The sequence below is a fragment of the Paroedura picta genome, chromosome 7, assembly GCF_049243985.1.
Source record: "Paroedura picta isolate Pp20150507F chromosome 7, Ppicta_v3.0, whole genome shotgun sequence".
NCBI lineage: Eukaryota > Metazoa > Chordata > Lepidosauria > Squamata > Gekkonidae > Paroedura > Paroedura picta.
Genome location: NC_135375.1, coordinates 43,338,336 through 43,365,680, shown reverse-complemented (window position 1 = coordinate 43,365,680; position 27,345 = coordinate 43,338,336). Strand labels below are relative to the sequence as shown.

Sequence of the window (27,345 nt, the reverse complement as noted above, 5' to 3'; positions counted from 1 at the left end):
TATAAGAACCAACTCTTCTTCTTCAGTATTAAATATGGTTAATGCTGACCACAGTTTCCTCAATAACTGGGAACTGAAAGTGGTTAGTAAACCTGGTTTCAGACTGGTTAGATCAGCCCTGGGTAACATCGTTTTTATCTGTGGTTTGAATCAGTAGATTTATGTCAGAAGATGGAAGGACTGTTCCTACTCCCAATCACTAATCGCAGGTCATTACACATTTACCTTGGACTATTCAGAAGCAGATTATTAGGGACTAGGCTGCAAAACTTGCTTGTAAGAGCGGGCTTTGAAAGGAGGGGCCGCCGTGGCTGGCCCTCGCACCCCCCGGGGACCCCCCCATGCAGAGACCTCCCTGGCCAGTCACCCCCTCCCTGGCAACTCCCCAGCTTCCCTGGGGGCCTCAGAGCAGGGCCACCACGTCTCCGAGGGCCGCAGGAAGCCTCCCCCAATGGGCCCTGCCGACTCTGCGGCTTCCCTGCGGGCCTCGGAGCAGGCCCACCGCGTCACACATGGTGGGCCTGCTCCGAGGTCCGCTGGGAAGCCTCCCCCACCTGCCCCCCTCCCCGCCATGGTTTCCTATCCCGGACTCAGCCCATCCCCCTTAGCCTTAGCGAATTATTTATACCGCTCCCAGATAATTATTACTCACTTCCTTCAGTTATTTCATAGATTCTTATTCCCTTTAATCCACTTATCAATTGCATGTTCATACTTGTTTGGATGCTTCTTCCAGTCTTGATGCCATCTGAGATTAGCTAAGGTATCGGAATAATTTTGTCCTACACTTTGTTTCCATTTGATAAACTGCTGCTTGTTGTATAGTTTAACAAGGGCAGAGACTTTTGGATAGTCAATAATGGAATGGAGCTTTCTGTTCAAAGTTTGGGTAATTTCAGGAAACTTTGTTGCTACATTTGTCAATTCATCTGGATCAGCAGAGAGATCTGTAAAAAAAATGAATAGATAAGGACTGAGGTTTTACTTAGACAAACCCACTGTAGGGTCTAATACAATGATCCAGCAAATATGGACATCACAATACTAATAGTTAAATTTCCTGATAGCCTTTTTTTCATCCTGCAATATTACATTTCAAGGCACAGAAATATACTATTTCAAAATCTATGGCAACTGTGCAATTATTTCACTGAAACACATCAGAACTCTGGAATAACCACCCAGCTAGTATGCAGGAAAAATAACAGTAAAGATGCCTCAAAATCATGTTTCTGTTGCTTGCAACTTTTATTCCTCTACTTTTGTCTTGATCCTGGCCAGTGAGGTTTATAGAGGTGACTAATGGCATCACTGTGACGCCACTCTTTACATTGTAGGCCAAAGTTTTGCCATATAATAATGAAAATTAATACAGTTTGTAGAAGATGCTGTCTCTACTACTTGCCCACAGTTCAATCTTTTGAATATACTTCAAAAAGGATGTGTGCATTTTAAGTGATTGTGTTTAATGGACGTTTGGGTGTAAAAAAGATGAAGCAGAATCATTAAAGATTCTACTAAAAAGCAAGTTTGAAGCAAACAAATTAGGTTGATGGTTGAGAGTACTCCATTAGGAATTAGGAATCTAAGAAAATAATAAATAAATAAATGAAGGGAACCTGCTAGATGGTATTATCTCTCTTTTCTGGCTCCATTCTAATCACAGTTGGTGTGTTTAGCTCAAAATGTATCGTGTTCTATATTTACATTTTGTATATTAAAAATTGGAGGAAACCCCATTTTAAAAACAGGCTGTAGAGAGGCAGAGGGAGGGTGGGCCTGGCAGTGAGGCTAGTTATCCTGACTTGTGTAGCACAGTACAACCAGATGCTCCCCCCAAGGAAGAAATGTATTTCAGTGAGGATTTTTCTGCAGGTCTCTATATCTGTTCATGTTTTTTAAAAAGTCAACATAGCCAGAGGAGCTCTCTGCAAGATCTATCAGAGTAACCACACCAATGGATCCTCCTGAATCCTGGAGCTCAAGACATATTCATTGCAATGTCTGCAGCTCACCCTCTACCAGAGGATCCCTACCAGATCCCTCAAGGTTATTGATGAGCCAAAGTCAAAGCCTACATTGGAAAGCAGAATGCCCATTTAGTACTGAAGGTCCTACTGCTTCTTAGTACCACTTTCTATAAAATGTCCTGTACCTGATCAGAATTGGCTTCACTAGTGCTGTAGGAAGGGTTGCAGCCACTGAGGTTTTTCTGGTCGCTTCCAAACTTTTCTGATACCTGTCTAACCAGTTCAGTAAATTCTTGCTTCAGCTCTAATGATCCACTCCCATGCTGTTTCAATAACACTTATCTAGATTTTGCTCCTCACTTTGTTGGGCAGCTGTCCTGCCTCACCAATAGATAGAAACCTAAGCTATATAGTGCCATAAGCCATTATCACTAGTATTGGTAAGAACAAGTCATGTCAAAAGTCTGCTGCCCTTTTCTATCTTTCCCTTTGATCAACGTTCTCTTTGCCATATTCCCACCCTTCTCACCAGGACAAGGATTGTTTAACACTCATATTTCTTGTCTTCAGATCTGCACAATAACACTTCTGTGTACAGAATCCTGGAAGGTCACTGCAAACAGGCAGCAAACTGCAAACACCACTCTTCTATCTTACCTTTCCCTCATTTGTTCTCTGCCTTTCAGTGAGTCCCACAAAACTTTGTATGGAAAAGCTGCTGTTTGGCAGCTTGATAATTCAAATGCCTTATTAAGAGCTGTGTGGTTGGCTTTAGTGCCCTGACCTAGATAGTCCAGGCTATCCCAATCTCATCAGTTCTTGGAAGCTAAACAGGATCAGCCCTGGTTAGTACAGTATTTAGATAGGAGACCACTAAGGAAATCCATAGTTGCAACACAGAAGTAAACATTGACAAACCAATTGTCTCTTGCCTTGAAAACCTTACATGGTCAACATAAATGTCTGTGACATTCCTACAATCAGCATCTACTTTATTGCAACAATGAGATGTACTGACTATCCTGTTTATGAGGGTCAGGCTTGAGGATCAGATTGAACTTTTAATCAAGTGGAAAATGTACCAAACAACTGAGGAGATACGGAATCATCATCTGAATAAGCTATGTATTTCCATTTGCCAGTTCGCAACATGTAGGTTGAAGAATTCACATTGCAGCCATGAAATTCACTCAAAACCCAGCCAGGATGTTGTTTTCTGGATGGAATATTATTTTCGGTCTTTGCCAGTATCAAGGGCAACAGTGAATAGCCACTGACGTTCTTAGGTATTGGTATTCCAGCGACATCTGGGGGGGGGAAAGGTCCATTAAATGAAAGTAATAGAAAACACTTGAAATGGTATGAAGTCAATGAAATTATACTACAGTGACTTGCAGAAATTAAATACTTTCAGTTTTCTGCTAGTATTTCTGGAGCTTCTTATTCTTTGAATCTATATTAAATCCAGAAAGAGCTACTAAATTTATTAGAATACCTGCACAAGGTAATTCTTTCAGTGTCAGTTTCAGTTGCATAAAACAAATTTACCTTTCCAAATACTAGCAGTTCATTTGCTACCTTTCCAAATACTAGCATTTTATTAGGTATGCAACTGTTCAGAATTTGATTGTACATCCAAAATTATATTTGCATAGCTTCAGTGAAGAATGGACACTGAGATCTATAGAGCTACTCAATAGTAAGAGAATTAAATGAATTAAGATTCATCAGTGATTAATTTTTCTGGATACAACCCAGATTAAACCTTTTCTCTGTGATAGGCCAGCATCTCCCTCCCCATCAAAGATAGACATGGGTTGAGATCTTGGACCCAGGGAAAGAGTCCTGGGCTTTTCCTGCAAGGCTAGAGTTGGCTCAGGGGTGCAAATGAGGGCCTTCTGCTGTGATTTTCCTTTGCCTTGCCTTTAGCCTTCTTTGCTGAAGGTTCAGAGGAATGGACAAAATAGTTTGTACGTGTTACCTGTTCAAGGCAGGGGGAAAAGCACAGTAAAATATAACACAAGAAACCTGTCAACCAACATAATTAAAATCAACATCATTTAAAATTATACCATTAAGGCCAGTTTTATTAAAAACAGTTTATGTCTTCAAAGGTAAGTATCAGCATTTTGAAATGGGAGCTAAAGTAACTGGCAACCAATAGCAAAACAATAATGAGAGTATTTATGTTCTTTGCTGCACAAACTGTCAGCTGTATAGTGGCTATGCTTCCCAAATGCTATTCAAAGGCAGTAGAAAACAAGTAACTAAAAGGGTACAGCTGGCAACTCAAATGAAGTTGTTAAAGCACTCCAAGTCACTGTCCTTACCTTGTCATTCAGGAATAACAGTGGATGTAGCAACACCTTCGTGCTGTGGACATAGACTTTTAAAGGGGACTGCCACCCTGTCCAACCAAGCTGTAACACCCACTCTATGTCATTATTAATTACATTTCTAACCAAGACATCACGTCTTGAAACCTATAATTGTTTTCACGCATGCTGCTTTTTGCTTATGGTGGTCCTCTACTGCAGAATGTGTTGTTCTTGCACTAGGCCTGTGGAATTCAGTATGTGGGCTCAGGAGCCACATATGGCCCTTTGACATATAACCTGCATTCCAGTAAAGCGTTCAAAGTCATTGCCTGGTAGGGATTGTAGTTAGCAGCTAGTTCTCAAAACAGCTGCTACTAGATGGAATGGAGGATGGGAAAACTGTGATCCTCCCTGAACTGTACGTCTTGTCCAAGAGATGGAAGTAAAGGGTGTGTCCTCTCCAACAACCCCCAGCTCCTCCTCTGCACCCTCTGTTCTCTCATCCCAGCACTGGGGCAATTGCCAGAAGGAGAACAAGCTGACTGCAGATAAGGAGAGTGAAACCACCTTAGCAGGTACCCAAGAAAACGGCAAATTGGCCATAGCAGGGCGGTGGTGATTTTACTTCCCTTTCCACACAGCCAGCTGGACACCCTCTGGGCACCTTGGCAGTTTCCTACAAATAGCAGGGGGGGGGGATCAAAACTTTGCAGTTCTATTCTATTCCTTTCCTCTAAGAAGTTCATTAATAGCCAGTTCTATAATATGTTCAATATTCAACCACTTCTCATTCATCTGCATATACATCCCTATAAATTAGGTAGTCACTGCTATTTTCACGTTCCAGAAAAAAATCAAGAAAATAATAGATGTTTCAGCATTCTCTAGAAATAAGTCTGTGACTTAGGAGGTACTTGAAATGAAGCCTCTCTAGTCAAATGTGATGGCCATTAAAAGAATGAATGATACATGTTCCACTGGCTGACGTGTTTCTTTTATGCTTATACACATATTTGCCTGCATTATACTCCCTTGTAACAAAAGGGAACAACTCAACAGATATTCTACACTGAAAGAAGAATGTAGCAACCAGTACTATGCAATGGGTGCCTTTCTGAACTAAAAGAAGCTTCTGTTAGGGAGTTAACATGCTGTGCATACTGTGCCATAATATCAGGACACATGTTTAATAAAGCAACATAGAGGAAAATAAAATAGCAAAGCAGGAAGGGCAGAGAAGATACAAATTTATTTACAACAGACTATGATTATGTAAAAAGCATGTGTTGCTTTGTTACTCACCTAAATAAATTAAATTCTTTATTTATGTTTGTATTTTTTAACATTCTGATTACAGGAAGGAAGAATCAGCAGAACATATGGAGAATGAAAGAACAGGAAGGACACTGATTTAAAAATACAAACTTCAGGAAGGGAGAAAAAAATTAACACAGTTGGAACAAAAAAGGCACCAGCAGAAAAGGGATAAATAGAGATGGATTAAAATATGTAGCGTGTGACTCAACTGATTAATAATGGGCAGATAATGGCCTTTCATTTGAATATTTTCAGCAGTGCTGAATCCACAGTTCATGGAGAGCCACCTCGGCAATTACGATCAGCTAAAAAAAACATATTCACTTCCATTCCTGGTATGAAGTCTGCACTTCACAGAGGGTTACAGATTACCTGAAGCAGCTATTTCAAGGTAGGAACCGACTACTACCAACCACAAAACAGGCAAGAGCCTTGCCCACTTTCCTGGAACATGGAGCAAATGCCATATCAGGGAATGGTGCTCAGAAGAGACACAATTGACATATCAAAGAGCCAGATGTGGTACCTGAGCATATCACTCACATATCACTTTCATTATGTGATCACTGACTGGAATTGTTATTAATTTGAGTTAACTTAATCTCCCTGTAGTTGCACTGTTATACAGCCAAATCAAATTGGCTATGTGGCATCATTATTCCAACCTGGTTAATATGAGATTCCTAACAGGCCAGAATAGCTGGAAAATAACTTCAGTAATTGGAGGGGAAAATAACATGTCCAGTCTGCTGCTTCTTCAGGATGAATAATGGCAACCAACCATTGGAAAAAATGAATAGTCTCACAATTACAGTGTTTTGGGTTGTTTTGGGCACTGGTTTGTTTTTTTTATTCCAAAATTCCATTCAGAGCAATCTTATTGGAACACTATATATTTCACGTACCGTGTGCTTAAAAAGATATCCAGAAGCCTATTTACTTTATTCATATCATAAAACATCCACTGCCTTTATTACTGGGATTACAAGATATATTTATTAAATATCAGTACATACACAAACAAAATCTCTTTTTGCCTCTTTGACTGCTTCATATACCATTTTTTAAATAGATGATGATCAAGTGCCATAACAGATTACCATTTTGTAATTTGAGTGTAATAGGGTAGGTGCCCCCTTTTGCCAAATGGACAGTGTGTAATGCTAATTCACAAATTATAATTGTCTCGCCTTGTACACTTTCACAGATGTGTTCAAAGAGTTGCTCCTAAATATAACTATGAGACTATTAGCTTCCTCTGACCATTCGTTACCTTTATTCATGCTGAAGAAGCAGCAGACAGGGCAAGTTTTTCCCCCTCCTAATAACTGCTGCTGCTGCTTCCTGGATTACATCCAAGTTGTGTGCCTTCCCCTTGCACCTTTTTCCTAACCTGAAAAGGTCTTGTGAAGCCCACCATAACAAGAAAAGCTTTTTCAGATATGTGAGGAGCAAACGTAAGGTAAACAAGGCAATAGGACTGCTGCTGGGTGACGATGAAGAGACTCTAAGACCGTTTATGCACTGGGAACTTCACTGCCCCAGCTCCCGTGCAGGAGCACAAATTGTGGGCAGATGAGGCACACCAGGTCAAATGCTCTTCTGTGTGGGTGCAGGAAGAGGTGGGGCAACCTGCCACAACTAAAACTCCAGCCTGCAGCCCGGCATGAAACCTCCAGTGCATAAATGGTCTAACAGAGGATGAGAGAAAGCAGAAAGACTCAGTACCTACTTCGCCTCTGTGTTTTCCCAGAAGAATATGGACACATCTAGGGATGATAATAGGCAATTTATAGTGTCTGGGTGGCAGATTGACATGGACAGCGATGTTGTTGAGAGGCACCTGGTTGCACAGGATGAATTCAAATCCCCTGGACCAGATGGTGTGCACCCAAGAGTGCTCAAAGAACTTTCTGGAGAGCTTGTGGAACCCTTGACCATCATCTTTAGGACCTCTTGGAGGCCTCTCTAGATGTCAGAAAACTGGAAGAGAATGAATGTTATCCTAATCTTCAATAAAGGAAGGAGAGATGACCCAGGAAACTACAACTTCCCTGGATACATTTGCCAGCTGTTGGAAGCTGTAGCTGGATGGGTCAGGCAAAGCCACCTGAAACTCAAGACAGAGGTCCTATGGCTGGAAAGGAAAGGAGCAGGCGAAGAAGTGCACCTACCTGATGTGGCCAGGGTACAACTTAATATCTTGCCCTGTGCCAGGAATCTGGGAGTGATCCTGGATGCCTCTCTTACTTTTGAAGCACAGGTCATGAGAGTAGCACATCTGGTGTTTTCCCATCTTCACCAGGAGAGGTTATTAGTGTCCTATCTTTCAATGGAACACCTGGCCACAGTGATCTATGTGATGGTCATCTCCAGGACTGATTTCTGTAATTTGTTCTACGTGGGCCTTCTCCTATCCTTGACCTGGAAATTCCAGCTGAGGCAAAATGTTCTAGCTGTTGGTGGTTTCTGGCCCTTGGAATGTTTGCCTGGCCTCGACAAGGGCCAGGGCCTTTTTGGTGCTGGCCCCAACCTGGTGGAATGAGCTCCCGGTAGAGCTGAGGGCCTTGCAGGAGCTTTGGCATTCTGCAGGACCTGCAAAACGGAACTCTTTTGTTGAGGCCAGTGGGTAGGTGATCAGAGGACCCAACCATACATATACATATATTTTTATACATATATATATTCTCTCTCTCTCTGTACACACACACACTCTATTTATAACATCTATGTTTCATCTGATAAGACAGGCACTCCTAGTATTTCATCCTGAGGCGCTGGGCAGGGAAGGTTGAGTGGGAAGGGAGGGGGAGACAGATTTTTCTGCTGCAGGGTAAATTTTAGTAATTGTGGGGTTTTAATAGTTTTGGTTTTTACTTTGGTATTTTTATGATCTGATTGTAACCTGCCATGAGATAATCTCGAGAACATCAAAATATAAATTGAATCATCATCATCATCAATATTATTTATAATAGTATTAATTATTATTAATATTAACAACAAAAACAACAACAATAAAGCAGGATATGAGGTGGAGAGGTACTGATCTAGACTGACTCCCCATATGCCTGGAAACTGACCTCCCCAAGTGCATATTTTAACTGAAGTCTCCATGGATGCCACATATCCAACTCATGAATTTTTTAACATCCAATTCAGCCTTCAAACCTAATTTGGTATTTTTCCAAATTTGGGCTTGAATGGTCAGTTTCAGCTCCTCAACTAATTCTCTCTTTGCATGTTGAACTGTGAATGATGCAAGCATGGAGAATTGTCTGTCATCAGCAATTGAGCAAACACTATTTTAACAGATGGACATCATTTATCTACCAGCATATTCTCTTGATAGTCTTTTATTTATGTTATTTATAGTTCCCCTTTCTCACCAAGACTCCAGGTTGCACTGGAAGACTGGGTTGGGGTCCATTGTATTGAAGACTTAAAGCAGTTCTATTGAGCAGAAACTGTTGCTCTTAAGCTATGATAATAGATGAATCACCATACAAATTACTCACCCTGGTCTTTCTGCAGTGCAAAGTCCTATATAATAAACTAGATGGTAGTTTGGAAAGATAACCCTGAATTTTAAAATTTTTACTCTGAAGGTTATTAATATTACACAATTCTTTTAGTACAAGTGTTGCTTACCAAGCATGGTAGGATAGATGTCCACAAGTGACACCACACTGGATATGAGTTGAGACTTAATATTTGGCCCCATTATTAGGAGAGGAATATGAGAACTTGCTTCATACATGCTCATTTTATAAAACTGTCTATGCTCCATAGCAAGTTCACCATGATCTGCAGTAAATATGACAAGTGTTCTTTTGAGAAGTCCCGTTTCATTCAGAGCAGAAATAATCTCACCTGAAGGAGAAAAGTTAATTAATTACTATCAGGAGATTTAGTAAACATCTGTTATCAACAAAACTCCAAAGCATTAAGTAAGCATTAAGCAAATGTCAGCTATGCTCTTCTTTATACAAATGTCCTTGCTATTTTCAGGAGGCCCAAAACTCTTTCCCTGATAGGATGAAGCGAATTGGGAAGCCATGAAGGACTGATTATTTTCTGTCCAAGAGCTTTGAGTGAATTCTTCTTATAGCCAAACATAATCAAATAGATTTCCATGTCTCTAGAAAACACTACTGCAAATACTGGATTTTGAGGAGAAGTTACTAAAAACTCATAGCAATCCATTTTTTTAAGCTCAGTTTTATACCTTTCATAAAGATTTCAATGCTACAATAGTCTGGAATTGGTAGAAGAACTAACCATGATGAATGCATAGTAATGTCAGGGCTCAATCTGATTCAACAAGGTCAGATCTATTTTAATAATACTATGAAAATATACCTCAATGTGGCAGTTTCACTGATTCCACTGACACTAACCTTTAGGTGCTATATATTCACTTAAGTATTTATAGCATTCAAGCAACCTGTCTACTCCATCTCTGAATTTATATATAATCCAAGTTTTCAAACTAGTTAAAATTGTTAGCAAGGATTAGGATGAAGTAATGAAAGTAGGACAATAAGTCCAGTGAGCTCTATGGTACACATTGCCATCTGTCTGTGTAATCAAGAAACTTAGAATGCCAAATAATGCTGTAACTAGTTATGGAAGAACCTAACATAAAGAATGCTCACCATGTAGGTTATAAATTATATTCAAATGCTTTGAGTAAGAATTTACTTGCTTGCTTCATTTTCTTCACTTTGATAATGTTCCTTCTCTTCAGGCAATAAAGCACCCAGATACTAAATGTCATGGACACGAAGCTACCTTTCCAAAAAGAGTTGTATCATAAAACTTCTCCAACAGATACAAGCTGTCATATTAGTACATCTGAATACCAGTTGCTAGGAAGCAAGAACTGAGGAAGGCTTTGACTTCTATGCCCTTCACATGAATTTGTCAAGGAGATCTGTTGGCCTTATAGGAAACAACTTGATAAACAATAATTGACCCTGATCTAATCCACTAGCCCTCTTTTAAGTGTCTGGTACAGGCAATTGAATAGTTAGGGTAGACCAAATGAAATGACATTTCTTCACCAAAGCCATCCCATCATAATTGTACACAAGATATGGATATGCTTATTACTCATTTTGTAATACCCTTAAATTTGGGGGTTCAGGAACACACACTGGAATTGTTGCAGCTCTCTATTGGTGCCAGAACATGATACAAGTAGTACCAAGCCCGCACTGAAAATCTCCATACCAACCCCCCAATATATACATAAGTAGAACAATGGATCTCCCGCAGCTGCAAGTAATTGGTTACACACATGTTTAAACCAATTGGATCCCTGAAGGATCCTACTGCTTGTTGGCCAATTGGGCCGCAGCTAGGCTGTTTGAATCCACTGGCTCCTGCATGGAACCCAGATGCCTCTGAGCCAATCAGAGGCTGTGGATCTTGCTCCTGCCTCAGACCTCAAGCTCAGTCCTCAGCAGGGCTTCATACCCAACAAATACTATAAGTCATACATGCCCAGTTCAGCCATTCAGGCTTACCGTAATGTATTTAACATGTTTGCAGGCTAGAACCCCTGCTCTGCAAATGACGTCCCATAAATAATGTGTAGCTGGGAATACCACATGAATACTGTACATGTGATTTATCCCTTCTAAATGATCCTCTCTCCTTTCTAAAAGGTTTAGAACATCAAACTGCTCAGGTGAATCACACACATTAGGAACCTGAATCAGAAAAAACAATTTTCATGACGGCAGACAAGCTCCCAAGAGATATGGTCTTGGCCCATAACTATGCATAGGGCATTGCCACAGGCCTGAATCTCCCAACCATTCTTTATTCATGCATTACTTTTTAACTTTGTTGACTGAACAGTACAGAAGTCTAAATAAATAAAATATCAAAGAAACTCCTGTATCAAACACCTTTTCTACAAAAAGCCAACTCTATATGTTTCAAAAACAAAACTTACTATCTTAACACTTTCAAGTATTCACAGTTGTATAATCGGGATCATACCAGTAAACTTCTTCATTGTAACATTATTAAGAAATACATTATACTCTAGGACAGGGATCCCCAACTGGGGCTCCCTGGAGCTCCTGAGAGGTCCCCAAGGGCTCCCCAGCCCTTCCCCTATATCCTGCCTCAATGGACTCGGTCACAAGCTATTCCCAGCATTGCCATGACAGCCTGAAACCAGCCACTTCCATTGACCTAGGGGGAGGCATTATCACATGCTTACCATGCCTGGGAAAGGGGGTGGAGCCTGGATGCCTTCTCCTGCCTCAAACCACCTCCCCTCTTTCCCCTCCCCCAGTCCTCCTCAGGCGTGGCCAGTTGGTATCACTTCTGGTTCAGTTCCAGGGCTCTATGAAGCCAGTCAAAAGCCTGCTGTAAGATCTCTCTTACCAAGCATAGCATCCGTTTCTGCACACATGGCATAATAATGTGCTCGGATATCTCTAATTTCTTTCTGTGTAAATTTCCCCGTGCAGTTTTTGGTGTAAGAAGAATAATAATCTACTGGGTGCATCTCTGAAAATGGAGACCATTTTGGAATCTTGATGGCTTTATACTTTACCTAGCAAAAAGCAGAAATACATTAGTTAGGCAAACATGACGTAGTCTGTTAGCATTTTTTCAAGCAGGCACTACAAGGTACATATGCTGTCTGAACATTGGAGTTACAAATGGCAGTCCAAATTCCTTGGATTATACATTCAGTTGCAGGGGGAAACTTCAGTATTTGGTACAAGCCAAGGCTATTCTGGGAATCATGGGAACTCATGTAGAATGGGGCTGTAATGTGGAGGGGAACTGGGTAAGACCAAGTAGGAAAGTTGGCTGGGGGGATTTCCGCAGCCGTTAAATGTAGTGAAATGTTTACCTTATGTAGTCATTATATTCTGGCCCCTCCATATGACGTTGCCAACATCCATTGTCTAGGCAGTAATCCTCCATTTTAAAACACTAGTTGGGGAATTGTATAAAGTGGATTCCCCAACCTATTTAAGCTCTAGCTAAGGGAGGGCAACCAGCAGGCAACCAGCAGATGGAAGGCATGGAGGCTCAAACACGCTAAAGGCACCTGCCTTGTCCCGCCCTCGCACCCGCCTGCCACTCCCTTGTTCCCGGGGACGGGAATGTCTTTTTAAAAATGGCTAACATCCTGGAGAAACAAATAGACGGACAAGTGTGCAGGCAATGTCAGAAATAATTTTCCCCCAAAGCTGTAACACAAAGTATGCCTCCCCAAAGTTGTAACATAAAGTCCTCCCCCCAAATGAGATTAATTTTTAAAAATATCCATAAGGGGTGGCATTCAAAAAGCACTACACATCTGTAATTAGATGCATAGGTGTTTAAACAGAGAAGTATGAATTAAAAAAAAAATAGCAGGCATCGCAGGACCTTTAAAACATGGAGAAAGATTGGCTGTCTGGATTGACTTACAGGTGGAAAAGAGCCGTGTGTAAAGCGCGGTGCTGTGTTCTGCCATTTCCAGCAGCAATTGTGGAGGGTGAGAAGCTCAAAAAGGCGGCAGACAAGAGCAAGACAGCAAAAAGGTGAGGAGAGGCTGGGAGGGGCAATAATATTTACATCTACATCAGCAGTGACCCCTGGTTTTTTGGATAGTTCCGCCGCCATCAGGTAGGGTGGGTTGGGTGGGTTGGGGATTGTTTTAGGTGTTTTATGTACTAGGGGTTTTATGGGGTTTTACATGTTGTTACCCGCCGCGAGCCTCAGGAGGAGCGACGGGCTAGAAATCTAACAATAACAATAATAATAACAATAATATTTAGCACTAGGCCATTTAGCTGGTGTAACGCTATTCTTACCGATGTGCGGAAATGCCCTGAATCTAACCCATTCTGATTTAAATGAATAGTCTATAGGGAAGCAAAGATGTAGTTTTAAAAAAAACCCCCTCCAAATGTGGTATCACAATCATTTTTCAAAAATGACTGCAAATTAGAATACAGGATAGGAAAATTACAGAAGCTAAAATGGAATTAAATTCTCATCATACAAATTTCTGTGCAAATTTTCTAAGATAAAACCTCTACCTACAGAATTGAACTTGAGTTTTCCTTGTTTATTTAGACCAGTGTGTCTAGGAACAGAACTGCCTGGAAGAAGGCTCCAGCGGATACACTGCACTACAGACCATCTGCTTAGCAACACGGTGTACCATCAGTACATCATGTTGATGCACTGCTCTAAATTGATTCCTCAAATGAATAAAGAGTTTGCTTGAATGCTAAGATCAATTCAAAGCAATGTAGTCCAAAGTCCCAAAGAAATGAAACTATTTATTTCCAACAGGGATTTACTTGTTTAACTTGTCTCCCAGAAAGTAACCAGATCACATACCATAGACACCCACAGTGTCAAGAATAAGAGGGATGAATCAAAAACCCTGGTGCATGGTGACCTTAGAATCCATACAAAAAAGCTCCCTTGTTTACATATGGACTATTTTGCTTCAGACCACTTTAAGCTTGAGTTCAAATTAGTAACTGACAATAGATGGAATACTGCAGCTCGAGACAGATGTTCACAACTATCCCCAGAAAGCTTCAGCACAGAACAAGTTTGACTTTTCTCTACAGAAACCAAAGAATCAAACATACGCCTGAAGAAATGCTATGAATTATTACTGCTCCCAGAATTGGGAATGCACAAATAGGCAGCACAAGGAAACTAAAAAAGTCAGACTGCAGCCACGATATTGATAAATTGAATCATAATAACAATTTTCACAAAGGAAAGATAAAATGTAAAATGCTACAACCACTTAGATTTGGTGAAGAAGTATGGTTTGCTGGTAGCCCATGGAAAAAAGCCCAAAATTTGTAGAAAAATACAAGAGGGGAAAAAATATATGTGAAGGTAGAAAAGCCTAATCATAGAAGTAACGTCTGATTTAACAAAAATGTGCCACTTAGATATTATGAGAATGCACTGTGAGATTTTTGGCACCCATTTTGGCAGCTGCTAGGCAACCTGCAATTGCTGAGTAGTCTAAGCTGGGGGTCGTCAACCGCCGGTCCGGGCCGTGAAGGCCTTGGTACCAGGCTGCTGGAGGCTGCACCTGCCTCTTCCCCCCCCACCCAAAATCTATGGTATTCCTAGGTCTCCTGTAGTAAAGGGTTTACATGCTATTAAAAAAAGCTAGGTGGACATCCTGAGATATTGTCTCAAAGTTGAAGGGCGCATTCCTCAGACTAGGTTCTCAAGGCTATAGTGGCTTTTGCTACCTGAGAAAGGAACTCCTTTGGGGGACTGTTATGCTTGACTTGAAGGCTGCATCAATAGAAAGAAAGGATATGGCATGTTTCCCTCAAGCAGTGACCTTTCATGAACTGCACAAGTAGTGCACACCTTGGACTCCTCTTTGCTCAGAGCCAGAGTGGAACCCCAACCCACATTATCAAAATGTAATCTATAGCGTGTACTTTGTAGAATGCATTGGTGTACATTATAAGAAACTGAAAAAACGCTATGCCAAGAAATTTTCTAAACAGCTAAAATTCTCACTTATTACAATCTTGCTTTATTCTAGTAACAAATTAAAAGTTGTGAAGACATGGAATGAATTTTTCTTTAAAACATTCTGCTAAATTACTGCCATTTAGCAATTGGTGTCATGGTAACCAGTCTTGGAGACTTTTGTGACCATAGTAAAACAGAACCTGAGAACAAGTACAAATAAATGGAACTAGCTGATACCCTCTCATAATAAAACTACTCCCACTTGGTAAAAAAGAAATAAAGGTTAAAACATCCCCCCAATGGTAAAAATATAATAAAATACAGACAAATATCCAGATGCAGGGAGTGAAGGTTGCCCTAGAAGAGAAAAGGTAATCAGCTAGATCACAAGAAGAAAATAAACTCCTTTCTTATGTTAAACTGCATCTATTTCAGGAAACATCAATTTACTGTGCAACAATAGGAAAAATGTGTGTTATATGCAGATCAGTACATATTGAAAATTAAGATAGAATAACTTGGCAAACCCATGTCCCTACCAACTCCAACCTGGTTGGAAGCAACTGTCAGGATCCTAGGCTTTTGATTACACGGATCACCTAGATCTGAGCATGTGCCATCATCCTTTCTGCGCCCATTCCATAAGGCTTCCTGGCAGCTCTGACTTCACCCACCCCTTTTCATTTCTCAGGAGATGCTATATCACTGCCATGTTTGTTTATGGCCAGATCCATTACCTAAGGTCCAGGCCAAAAAACCTGTTACATTGGAAGTGGCTAGGCTGAAAGGAGGAATGGAGAGACATAAAAGCCCTAGGAAATGGGAGAGAAAAAGACAGAGTAGAGGCTTAACCAGAACAGACTGGCTCCACTCCTTCAACTTCCTGGGCGGTGTAGAGCAACTGCCTTGAAAAGCATGCTAAAGGTAACTGTGAGCTTCACTTTGTACATAGTTAAAAAAAATACCAAGGAGTTTCAGCAGTACTTGGATTCCCATATCTGAATCCTTTTAAAAATTTGGGCTATGATATCCCTCTGCTTCTGAGAGCGATTACATCAATAAGGATTAAGTAAGCAAATATATTATTTTGTAATTCAACAATAACTGCACTTCACACACAGATATACACCAATTTCAGCAGCAGACATGCTCTTATTAAAGCAGGGAATGTTAGGCAAAGGATTTTATATGTGATTAGATTGGTTCCATGTAATTCTTCATAAGGTTGCCATGAGTTGGAAGTCACTTGACAGCACTTAACTAACACACATTTATTTAGGATATTTATATGTCCTCTTCTAGAGACCTGCTTTTTAAAGTTCATTTACTTATTTAACTCACTTTTCTCCCCAGCAGGGACCCAAAGAGGTTTATGCAACTCATTTCTCCTCCATTTTATCCTTTCAGGAACCGTGTGAGGTAGGTCAAGCTGAGAGTGTGTGACTGACCCAAGGTCACTTAGCAAGCTTCTACATGTGCTCCCTTCCAAGTGTATGCTTAGACATATGTGGACTCTAATTCAGGTTCAGTATAGTCACCTAGAACTCTGTCCAATTTGGAGAAATTAAGGTTAAGTTCAGAGGAAACCTCTTCCCACTTCAAAATCTGGCTGCCTTTGAAAACTGAAAGACTTGCCATTTTGGGGTGACGGGGACAGAACATGCGATTTGGGAATCTTACCTAGATAAGATGAAAGCAAATTCACAGTGCATTTAATAGGCTAATAGGAACTATGAAGCAACCAGATCCTATCCAAAACAAAGTTTATAATTTATGGAGGGAAATACAGGGGTTCATTTGGTTGACTTGAAAAGGTACTTAAGCATAAGAACCGTGTAATTGTAGTGTTCAGAAGGTGCATATAAAGAATTACATTAGAGGACAAAAAGAGAAAGAGTTCTCGCTTCATTAAGGAGAACATTTACCCCATCTACTCCAACACAAGGCCTGGCAAGCTCTTATAATGACTGCCAAGGCAAATTTAGCCAAAGTGGAATCAGGGCAGGCTGCACACACCCAGAAATGGGATCTTGGTAACACTGACATAGCACAAAGTTGGAGAAACCTAGGGATGACAACCTCCAGGTGAAACCTGGGGATCCCCCAGAATTACAGCTATTCTCTTGACTGCAGAGAGCAGTTCCCCCTAGAAAAATGGATCATTTGGAGGATGATTGTATGACATGGTCCCCGAGGTTCCCATCCTCCCCTGCCCTCCATTCTCAAACCTCCATGAGTTTTCCAGCCTGGCAATCCCATCCCCCCATCCCCCTGTCAGTGGTCAGGAGGAACCTGGCTACCCTAACCAAACCCAATAAACATAATTGTTGAAGTCATTTCAAACTGTATATGTTTACATACCTTTTCAAGCCAATATGGAGATGTCAGAAATGTGGATGCTCCATAATTTTCTCCTGAAGAGGGTGATGGATATGGGTGAGGCAAATTTAATCCCAAATAAAGAACAAAAGGTTGTGTTGAATTAGTTGCCTTGCTCCTTATCCACATTTTTGCTTTGTCAGTGATCTCCCAATCTTTCTTCATGACCCTCATGTATTTCTTGTCACCTACGAGTTCTGCCACAGGCCTGCCTTCTTGATGAAGCAAAAAATCAACATTTCGAGTCCAAGCTTCTACACGGTTACTGAAAATAAGAGCTACATTCAGTTCATGCTTTTTCAGCATCTACTCACAAGTGGCTGGTTAGAATTTTCACATTCCAAGATGTTTCTCTTATATGTAAAGTGGTTTCACGTTATCAATGCTTGTCACATGAGGAAGAAATTTAGACTTCAAAGGCCACAACTGACGGTTTTTTTTGAGTTTCTCTTTTAAAGCTTTCCCAACTGAACTCTCAGACTGATTATTTTGCATTAAAATGTAGACCCATGGCCTTTCAGTTCCTTACTCATTACCCACGGGCATTTCATTAACTACGTAGTTACAAACATTAAAAAGATCCATTTTTTGCACTTTGTTTCATTATTATTAATTTCCCCTTATTGTTATAGTGCAAAAAACATAATAAATGCAAAGCTTTCAAGAAGACTAACATTCCATTTCACTGCATGCATAATACAAAGTAGTACTCTTCCCTCAAAAGGAGAAAAAGATAACATATAGATGTTCCGCTTCACTGAAGAACTCTAGACACGCTGGAGAAGAAATCATGCACATCTAGTAATTTTCTCCTTGTTATACAGCACAAACCATGACCCTCACAAATGCTCTGTGTAGGTGCTGACAAGTAGCTACATTGTGAAGAGACAGGCTGTAATTTTTTGTACAAATAACTATATGGCACTTCAGTGCTCTCAACTCTTACAAAAAACCCTCTAAGAAACTTGCTTCCTTTAACATTGATTTTACCATTCCCAAACATGGAAGAGAGTGACAAACATATTTCAGCAACAAAAAAATTCTAGAAAAAACATTGAGGGCTGAAGAAGAAATTGGTTACTCATATACTTACATGGAACAGAATGAACGTAATGTCGGAATTTCACAGAGAGTTTATCTCTTTGAGAGAAGTATTTGGCCTAAATTTGTTTTTTTAATAATTTTATTGTTTATTATTATATAAAGCATTTACAGAGAAATTGTGAAGAAAAAGCGACCAGTTGATATGGTTTGCCATCTCTTTTAACATAGATATTTAGTTCCCATCACATATTATTCCTAATCTAGAAGTTTTTACCATTTTTCTTAGCCAAGTGATTGTTAATACATATGAGAGTATGATCTGTTATAGGAATACATTCTGTTATTATCTTAAATGATATTAGGTCAGTCTCCTTCATAAATTGGCCCTGACCCAAGAATTACTACTGCCGTCTTGTTAATGCCTATGAAATATGGTTTGTCATCCTCTTTTAGCATACATATTGACATACATATTCAATTCCCATCGCATATTAATCCTGATCTAGGAGTTATTACCATCTTTCTTAACAAAGTAGTTGTTGATACATAGGAGGGTATAATCTATTATAAGGATATATTCTATTATTGTCTTAGATGATATAAAGTCAGTTCCCTTTATATATTGGACCTGTCCTAAAAGTTACTGCTGCTATTTTTCCCACAGGAAGCCAGGAGAATACTCCATTGTTCAGCTCATCTTTCAGGTGGTCGCAGAAAATGAAATTGTGTTTTTTTCCATAGTAGAGTATTTCTGATTGTCCTTCTGTCAGGGCCAAAGAAATCTCTTACTTGATTCTTGCTTGTAGTCGCCTTTGAGGAGGCTCTGAATCCTTTGTCAATCTGGATCTCTTCCTCTGGTCGCACAGGAATATCTCCTGATAGCTTCCTAGTTGCTGTCGCTTTTGAATAGACTCTTTTTATTTTGCAGATCCAAATCATTTCCTGCTCTGAATAGACTTCCAGGTTTTCGGTACTTTCCTTCCTTGAATCTGTTTTCCCAGGTTCTTCAAAGGTACTTTGGGTTTTTACATCTCTGGCACTCTCTCCCTCCAGTTGATTAACTTCCAGACATTGAAGTTTCACTTGATTTATTGTTAGCTGAGCTATGTCATCAGCTGGTCTCTCCGGACCTTGGGCTCCATCCAAAAGCTCCCCCTTAGTCCCATGAATTTCCTTTTCCAGCTTATTGACTGCTTTCAGTATCTCTGAGTTTCCTTTGCATAACAAATGGAAAAGCTGTGCCTTAGTTAATTCTTCCATAGTTCTAGGCAGTCACAAACTATAAACAGAAAGTCTCGTGAGGTCTCGCGGGAGCACGAGCGATCCCAAATTATCAGTTTGTCGATCTCCGTATCAAGTCAAATTCCCCCACTGAACTTTCACCAATAAATCTTCAAAGCACTCTCTTTGTTTGGTTAATGGGTATAATTACCTGGGAGTCTCTCACTCGGCAAAAGAAGGAATTCGCTTGTGAATTGGTTGAGGGGGGGGGAGGGAAGAGCTTGTGGGAGAAGAGAGAGAAAAGCCAGAAAGCTTTCAATTCTTACTGTTGCAGATTCCAGCTTCTGTCAGCTTCTGCTCCTGTCGATCTGGTAAATGATGGTCTGGGAAGAATGTAAGGTCAGCTGGTCGTTTCAAGCTTGTAAAGTTGTTTGCGACAAAGACGCCATCGTGACCTTGAGCACAGGCCGCTATTAATCCGGGGAGTTCGGTCCTCCTATCTCCCCACGGATCTGTAGGACCCTCAGGATGCCGTTCCCGGTTCCTGGGGCGACCGGTGAGCAGATTTGCGTATCTGCTCAGGTCAGCCAGGTGCAGAAGCTCCTGACCCTCGGCATGGCTTAAGAGCTGAACAGAAGTCCAGCTTTTTTATGGCGCCATCTTCAGTCGTCTGTCCGATGTGTCTATTTGGCCTAAATTTGATTGGAATAGCACCTCCACTTTATCAGATGTGTAAATTATTTTACCTGGCAAACTGGGCTTTCTATTTATCCTAGCAGCAAAGCCTGTCACATTGCAAAATACAATGGGCTCTAGGACCACCCCCACCCCCACCCCCGGCAAGCCAGCTGAGGCCTGCAGAGGCTTCAGCAAGTGTTTTCAAGGAGGGAGGAGAAAGGACACACATGGAACTGCTCAGGCTGGTGGGACTGCTGGTGGGATCTGGCTCACCCTCTCCCCGCCCTCAAAGTGCTGCCGAGGTCTGGCAAGGCCACAGTTGGTGCTGCTTGGGGCGGGGATGACTGCTGGTGGAGGCTCCCTCCCTCCTTCCCCATTCCCAACCCCATGGGGCCACAGTCCCAGGCCCGCTACCCTCCCTCCAGCTCCCACTCACTGAGCTGGAGGAAGTTGGAGGGGGATGCAGCTAGGAGCAGGACAGCTTACCTGATTAGTTGTTCGTTGGACGGACAGCCAATCAGATACATGATGAGTCCCAACTCCTCCCACCATCCATGTTCAGCTTTATATATATGCACAGATACATATTTAAGTCTATAAAATGTGACAGGACTATTACTTTTGCTACAGACTCTAACAGGACTGTGACTAGCCCAAGGTTACCCAGTTGACCATATATGGTGTGGGGAATCAAACCCGACTCTCCATATTAGAAGCTGCCGCTCATGACCACTGCAAAATTAGTAAAGCAAAGCTGGACAAGAAATATGGACAAGAACTAATACATAATACACTTCTATTCAACAGACAATAGAGAGAACTTTACCCTTCACTCACCTTAAAGAGTGATGACCTGAAGTATAATCTATTTTTCCATATTTCTGCGTATAGTAGCCATACTTTTCCATGAGGTCCATCCACGTTGTATAATTTGCATCTAAGCCCTTGAAATTATTCCAGGATTCTGTTAAGTGGTTGAAGAGACCACTCCACATAGCTGAAAAATATTTTTTTCATTTGAATTTCTCTGTGCTATTACTGTTGTGTGCTCTTTTCCTTGTACTCTTTCCCTTTACTGTGTTTTTTTTTGCCTTTTACCCATCCCTTTTTAGAATCCAACCATCTTTCCCCTCTTTTATAATAAACTTTTAAATTTTAGAGACTTTAGGACTCCCTGTCAATTCTTCCCCTCTCCTATAGATTTTAACTATAAACTATTTGGGGTGTTTTTACACAGTAGGCCTGAGAGTTTGCTGTTCTCTTCTAGGATAACGAGAGTTATGTTTAAAAGAATTCTTAAAAGACAACACTGAGTGATCATTGTCTGGGATACAAGGTTTTCACAAAGACCTGGAATAAAAGGATCCTGAAAGAACAATTGATTTGATTATGAATCACACATTGACAGAAATGCTAGTGAAGAATACAAGAAACAATAAATAACCTAACTCGGGAGTTCCCAGCCCTGTTGAACCTGTAGGCACTTCTGTAATTGAGAACACTGAATGGGAAACACCACAAAACGACTGCCACTAGGGAGTGAAAACAATCATAGTACAGCTGCCATAGGCTGCTAAGATCACTTAGCAAATAGCCAAGCAATCTTCTATGATGGAGACAGCTGTTTCTAATGGATAGTCTGTACAGACACAAATTTGGTATCTCCTGACCTCTTCAGAAGGACCTCCTGCTCCAACAGGGTTGCTAAGTTTCCACTGGCCACCAGCATGGAATGAGGAGTAGGGTTGTCAGTTACAGGCTGGGAAACTCCTGAAATTTGGGGGTGGACCCTGGGGAGGACAGGGACCTCAGTGGGATGAATGGCATAGATGCCATCCTCCCAAGCATCCATTTTTTCCAAGAGGAATTTGTAATGTGGAGATAAACTATAATTCCAGGGGATCTCCAGATGGAATATTGCTGAGCACCAAGCAGCTCTCTATATCAAGGTCCAAATGCATAGCACAGCCCCAGTAACTGTGGAAGGGGCCATACAGGGCATCTAGTCTAACCACCTGCTCAAAGCAGGATCGCCCTAAAACATCCCAAGTGTTCATCCAGCTGCTTCTTGAAGACTGCTGGTGAGGAGGAGCACACCACCTCCTTAGGAAACCAGTTCCACAGCTGAACTACTCTTACCTTTAAAAGATTTTCCTCCTATCTAGCTAGTACCTTTCTTCCCACAATTTAAACCCATTGTGAGTCCTATCCTCTGCTGCCAACAGAAACAACTTCTTGCCATCCTTATGACAGCCTGTCAATACTGAACAAGAACAATAATACTGCCCCCCACCAAACTCTTCTTCTCTAAACATTCCCAAATACTTCTGCCTTTCCATGTAGGTCTTGGACCCCAGGACCATGATAATCTTTGTTGCTCTCTTCTGGACCCATTCTATTCTGTCCACATTACTTTTGAAGTAAGACCTCTAGAATTGTACTCCAGTTGTGGCCTGACAGATGCAGTGTACAGCAGGACTATAACATATTGTGATTTGGATGTTATGCCTCTATTAATACACCCCAAAGACTATATTAGCCTTTTTTTTGTAGCTGCATTACGCCAACCACTCATATTTAACTTACTATCTACCTGTATCCCAAAAACCTGTTCACATACACTGCTACCTAGAAGAGTATCCCCCATCCACTATGCATGCTTCTAATTTGTTAGTCATTATTTCTCATTTGTTACTTATGAAAACAAATGACAAATGTTATACGTTGTGTATGTGGTGAGTGCAAGAGGAGACATTCATCTCATCTTTGACATCTGCTATGACAAATTATTACTTTATTCAGGTATTTCTTATCTGTATTATCTTACCTGCACGGGAAGGACAACATATTGGAGAATTGGTGTAGGCATTAAGAAAGAGACTGCCACCTCTCTTCATGAGATTTATGAAAGGTAAGGCTACTGTCTCATTTTCTGCGTGAAATGTCAGCCTTCCATCCTGCATGTTGAATGGGCAAATTGTGGAGACAAGAGCATTATGAGATTCATTCCCATTCCATTTCATTTTCTAGCAAAAGAAATCTAAGCAATATTACAAACCATGCTGTAAATTATCTACTACTATATATCTGAGAGAGGTATTTTGCAGGTATTTTATTGAAAGCTAGAATTTTTTAAAGGACATATAATCACTGAAAAACACCTACATGATTTCAAAAAATGCTCTAAATGCATTCGCAGGGTAAAACCATGCATAATTTTCACATTGCTCCTCTTGCTATATAAACATTTTTCATACAGGATCCTATGCTCATAGTTTGGATGAAATAAAATAACTTTATAGCTGTACAATAATGGATAGTTAGACTTTGAGAGGATTGGCTGAATGTATAGTAGCAGGGCATAAACCTGAACCTAGCACACATCAGAGAGACAGGTTTTAACCTAATCTGCTCCCTGATATGCTCTTTTTCTAATCACAGTGAGCAGAAGGTACATACTGCATTTTAATACTCCACATCCCTGCAGTAGAACAGCAAAAATGCATTAACTGGATCCTACAGCTTGATTTCAAAATGATTATTAGATTTAAGTTGTTTGTGAATGACATCATAAACTGCCACTAGTTACTCAAATGATTAATTACAGATTATTTAGTAGCAGTTTGTGAAGCTGCCTGTTTGAATAATGCTGGCAAAGAAGATTTTAAACTTGCTTATGTCTCTGCCCCCCACCACATAAGATTCACTGAAATCACTGGGTCTTACTCCCTAGTAAGTGTCCTTAGGACTGCACTGCAACCAGAATAATATATGGGTCAGACACACATTGGATACCATAATTCACATGAATTTTCTTTTAATGAAACCTTGCAATCAACTATGATCATGTGCTAATGCTCTCATATACAGAAGTTCTATTTCGAGTCTTCTATTAGGATTGCAAACCCCCTGGAGTCCTGAGGAGTGGAGCCTGGAGACAGCAGGATTTGGATATACAGGAAGGTCCACAGCAGGGTATAATGTCATAGAGTCCACCCTCCAAAGCAGCCATTTTCTCAACAGGAATTGATATCTGCTGCCTGCAGGTCAGTGGACCCCTCCCTCTGGGCTGAAGAGGGACATAGGATTTTTATTTCACTACAAATCCTAATATTCTTCTCACAAGCTGATCACAATATGCATTGTACCTTGCATCCTTTATAAGCATTCTTTACAACAGTCCTCCCTCCTTTTGACTACAATAAAAAGACTCATATATCTACTGTGTCTAACAAAGGGAACTTTGACTCTCAAAAGCTTACACCCTGAAATTCTTGTTGATGTCTAAGCTGCTGCTGGACTAAAATCTAATTTTTCTGGAGATGTTGTAATTCTGAGAAATCTCAAGGTCCTACCTGGAGGCTGGTAACCCTGTATTCCAATCTGAAATGGTTTAGGCAAGCTACTTCATCTTGGCTGTATATGAATGTAGGATATATGTTATAACAATGCTTCCCAGCCTTTTGGGTATGGTGCCCTACAAGTCTAAATTTTCATGGTATGTATCAAATCTGTGGGTTCAGTAAGACATGGACATTCAGCTATACCTACCAAACAACTGTACTGGAACCAGAAATACTGAACAACAACAATCAGAACTGCAGCTCCCACCAAGACATATGACTGGTCATTGACGTAGGCCTGTAATTGGACCTTGGCTGTGCCCCAGGAACCAGCAAATTCTGAACATTTTTGGATCTTAGGTTGTTTCCAAGCTCTTAGTCTCTGAATGTCCACAGACACAAAAGTATAGTTACCTGCCCAGAGCTGGTCTGAGGGGTTTTTTTGGGTGCTCTAGGCAAATTATGACCTTGGCACCCAGTTAGTATTCCATTATCTACAGTAGCTAACCAGATATTTTTAAAAAACAAGCATTGCACAAAAGGGGGCAAGTGTCCCCTCTGTGAACCTGAAGCAAATGGCATTCCAACATACATAACCTCTGCATACAGAAGTTACATTACAGACTTTGACCACCCATTCCTTCTGTATTACTCCCCACAATCCCATACTAAGATTCTAAGAAACTCACTCTAGTAACCTAGAGCAGTGGTCCCCAACCTTTTTATTACCAGGGACCACTCAATGCTTGACAATTTTACTGAGGCCCAGTGGGGGGGGTAGTTTACTCCTCTACTCTCAACCACTGCCCTAACGCTCTCTGATCGCTATGGTAATGTTTAATCCCTTCAAAATAAGATACAGACACGCCACAACAATGAACATAGGGCACATTTTATTTTCATGGAAATTTTAGCTCATGACAAATCAATGGGAACCCTGAGCTTGTTTCTCTGCAACAAGATAGTCCCATCTGGGAGTGATGGGAGACAGTGACACCCGAAGTGTGTTGTAAAGGGTCGGGGGGGGGGGGAGAGAATGCGTCCTTTGTGGCCCAACTCCAATTAGTCGATGGACTACATGTGGTCTGCGGCCCACAGGTTGTGGATCGCTAGCCTAGAGGACACATCTTACTTGTACAACATGTATATCCAGGGAAGAAAAAATAATCGAATGTATGGAAGATACTGTTCCCAGGATTAGATCTTGGTTTCCAAAACACAAACGAGAGCAATGGAAAGGGTGGGGAGCATTAGGAAGAGCTGATCCACTTTCAGAGACTTTGTGACCCACTTTTGGGTTCCAAGCCACAGGCTGGGAAACCCTACCTTACAGTATACCTTACAGAAATTCTATTATCTTTTTAGCTGGGCTGGTAGGACCTCTAGTGCACAACAAAGAGACAAGCCATTTACAAGTGAGGAGTCCGGAAGATACTCTAGAAAGCCTTGTCTACTCAAATCTGGGAAGCTAAGCAAAGTTGGCCCTGGTTAGTATTTAAATGGGAGATCTTTAAGGAATACCAGGGCCTCAGCATAGAACCAAGCAATGCCAAACTGCTTCTGAATGTCTCTTGCCTTGAAAATCCTATGATGTTGCAAACTTGATGGCAAAAGAACAAATAAGTAAAAACCCTTATTTCAATTAATTGAATACTCTTGAAAATAAACAAACTCCAAAATTAATTTTGGGGGGCAGATCTGGCTGTTCTTTTAACCACAGAGCATCATCTGGCAGGAACACTGTGGTGCAGAGGTGGAGTGGTTGAATTTACATCACCCCACATCACGTTTCCTTCCCTTCAGAAAGAAGCACGATAAAGCAAGATTCTCTGTAAGTATGAAATACTTACGAAGGAATCGCACATCACAATCAACACGTTCAACTTCCCACAATCTCTGCAACTTCCAGGGACGAGCAGAGGTTTCGCCTCCGCAGACCCCCAGAAGACAAATGGTTGGAGCAGAAGGATCAAGGCGGCTATGCTCGTAGAGGACGTGTGATTTCTGCCCTCCCTGCGCATTTCTTCTTTCAGAGCAATAAAGGTCTCAAGGGGCATCCCTGCAAAGCCGCTTCACAGCTCAATCTTCCTTTGCAGACAGCGAAAGCATCAAGAGTGCTTAATGACTACACGGGCGATGCTGGGCACGCCCTCCACGGTGCACTCGCTGACCCTTCCAAGAGAAGGAATTTAGGAAGTACAAGTGACATTTTGACTCTTAAATTCAGCCTCGTCAGGAGAAACTACAATTCCCATGGTGCATAGCGACGAAGAAAAAAACGAGTTGAGAGGCAGTTAACAGTATTATTGAAGTATACAATACACTTGTATACTTCAAGTATACTTCAACTTGTATACTTCAGCTAAGTATACAATACACTTTATTGCTTCGACAAAGGACAGACAAGATTTGAACGGCTTTTAAAATCGCCATCACGAACTAGTCTATTTTACGAGAACTACTTCTCACGTAGGCCGGAAGGCATCAACTTCTGTCACGTCAAAGTCGACGTGAGCAGAGAACGTCGAACTGTAACTCCCAGAATGCAATGCGATCGGAGTTGGTTGTTGCATCGAGGGGAAC

The 27,345-nt window shown here is 41.0% G+C and overlaps 2 protein-coding genes across 4 annotated transcripts in view; one reads left to right on the top strand and one right to left on the bottom strand.

The window, feature by feature from the left end:
• Positions 1-5,796, top strand: part of SPATA9 (spermatogenesis associated 9) — a 46,121-nt gene extending 40,325 nt beyond the window's left edge. The window contains exon 6 of the mRNA XM_077347641.1: positions 5,646-5,796. Coding sequence (XP_077203756.1) covers positions 5,646-5,703 — 58 coding nt within the window. The 3' untranslated portion in view covers positions 5,704-5,796. The remainder of the gene's footprint in view (positions 1-5,645) is intronic.
• On the bottom strand, positions 662-27,290 carry ARSK (arylsulfatase family member K). 3 transcript variants are annotated; one of them, XM_077347628.1, is made up of 8 exons: positions 27,232-27,290; positions 23,247-23,376; positions 21,257-21,416; positions 17,459-17,741; positions 12,011-12,182; positions 9,257-9,478; positions 3,053-3,277; positions 662-947 (listed from the first exon to the last, which is right to left on the bottom strand). In XM_077347628.1, exons 2-8 carry the CDS (start codon positions 23,314-23,316, stop codon positions 667-669), a joined length of 1,413 nt encoding a protein of 470 aa, XP_077203743.1. In that variant the 5' UTR covers positions 23,317-23,376; positions 27,232-27,290; the 3' UTR covers positions 662-666. The 3 variants fall into 3 exon arrangements, with proteins under 3 accessions (XP_077203743.1, XP_077203740.1, XP_077203741.1); XM_077347625.1 differs by lacking the exon at positions 27,232-27,290 and adding an exon at positions 26,613-27,213; XM_077347626.1 differs by lacking the exons at positions 3,053-3,277; positions 27,232-27,290 and adding an exon at positions 26,613-27,216.
• Between the last annotated feature and the right edge of the window lie 55 nt (positions 27,291-27,345).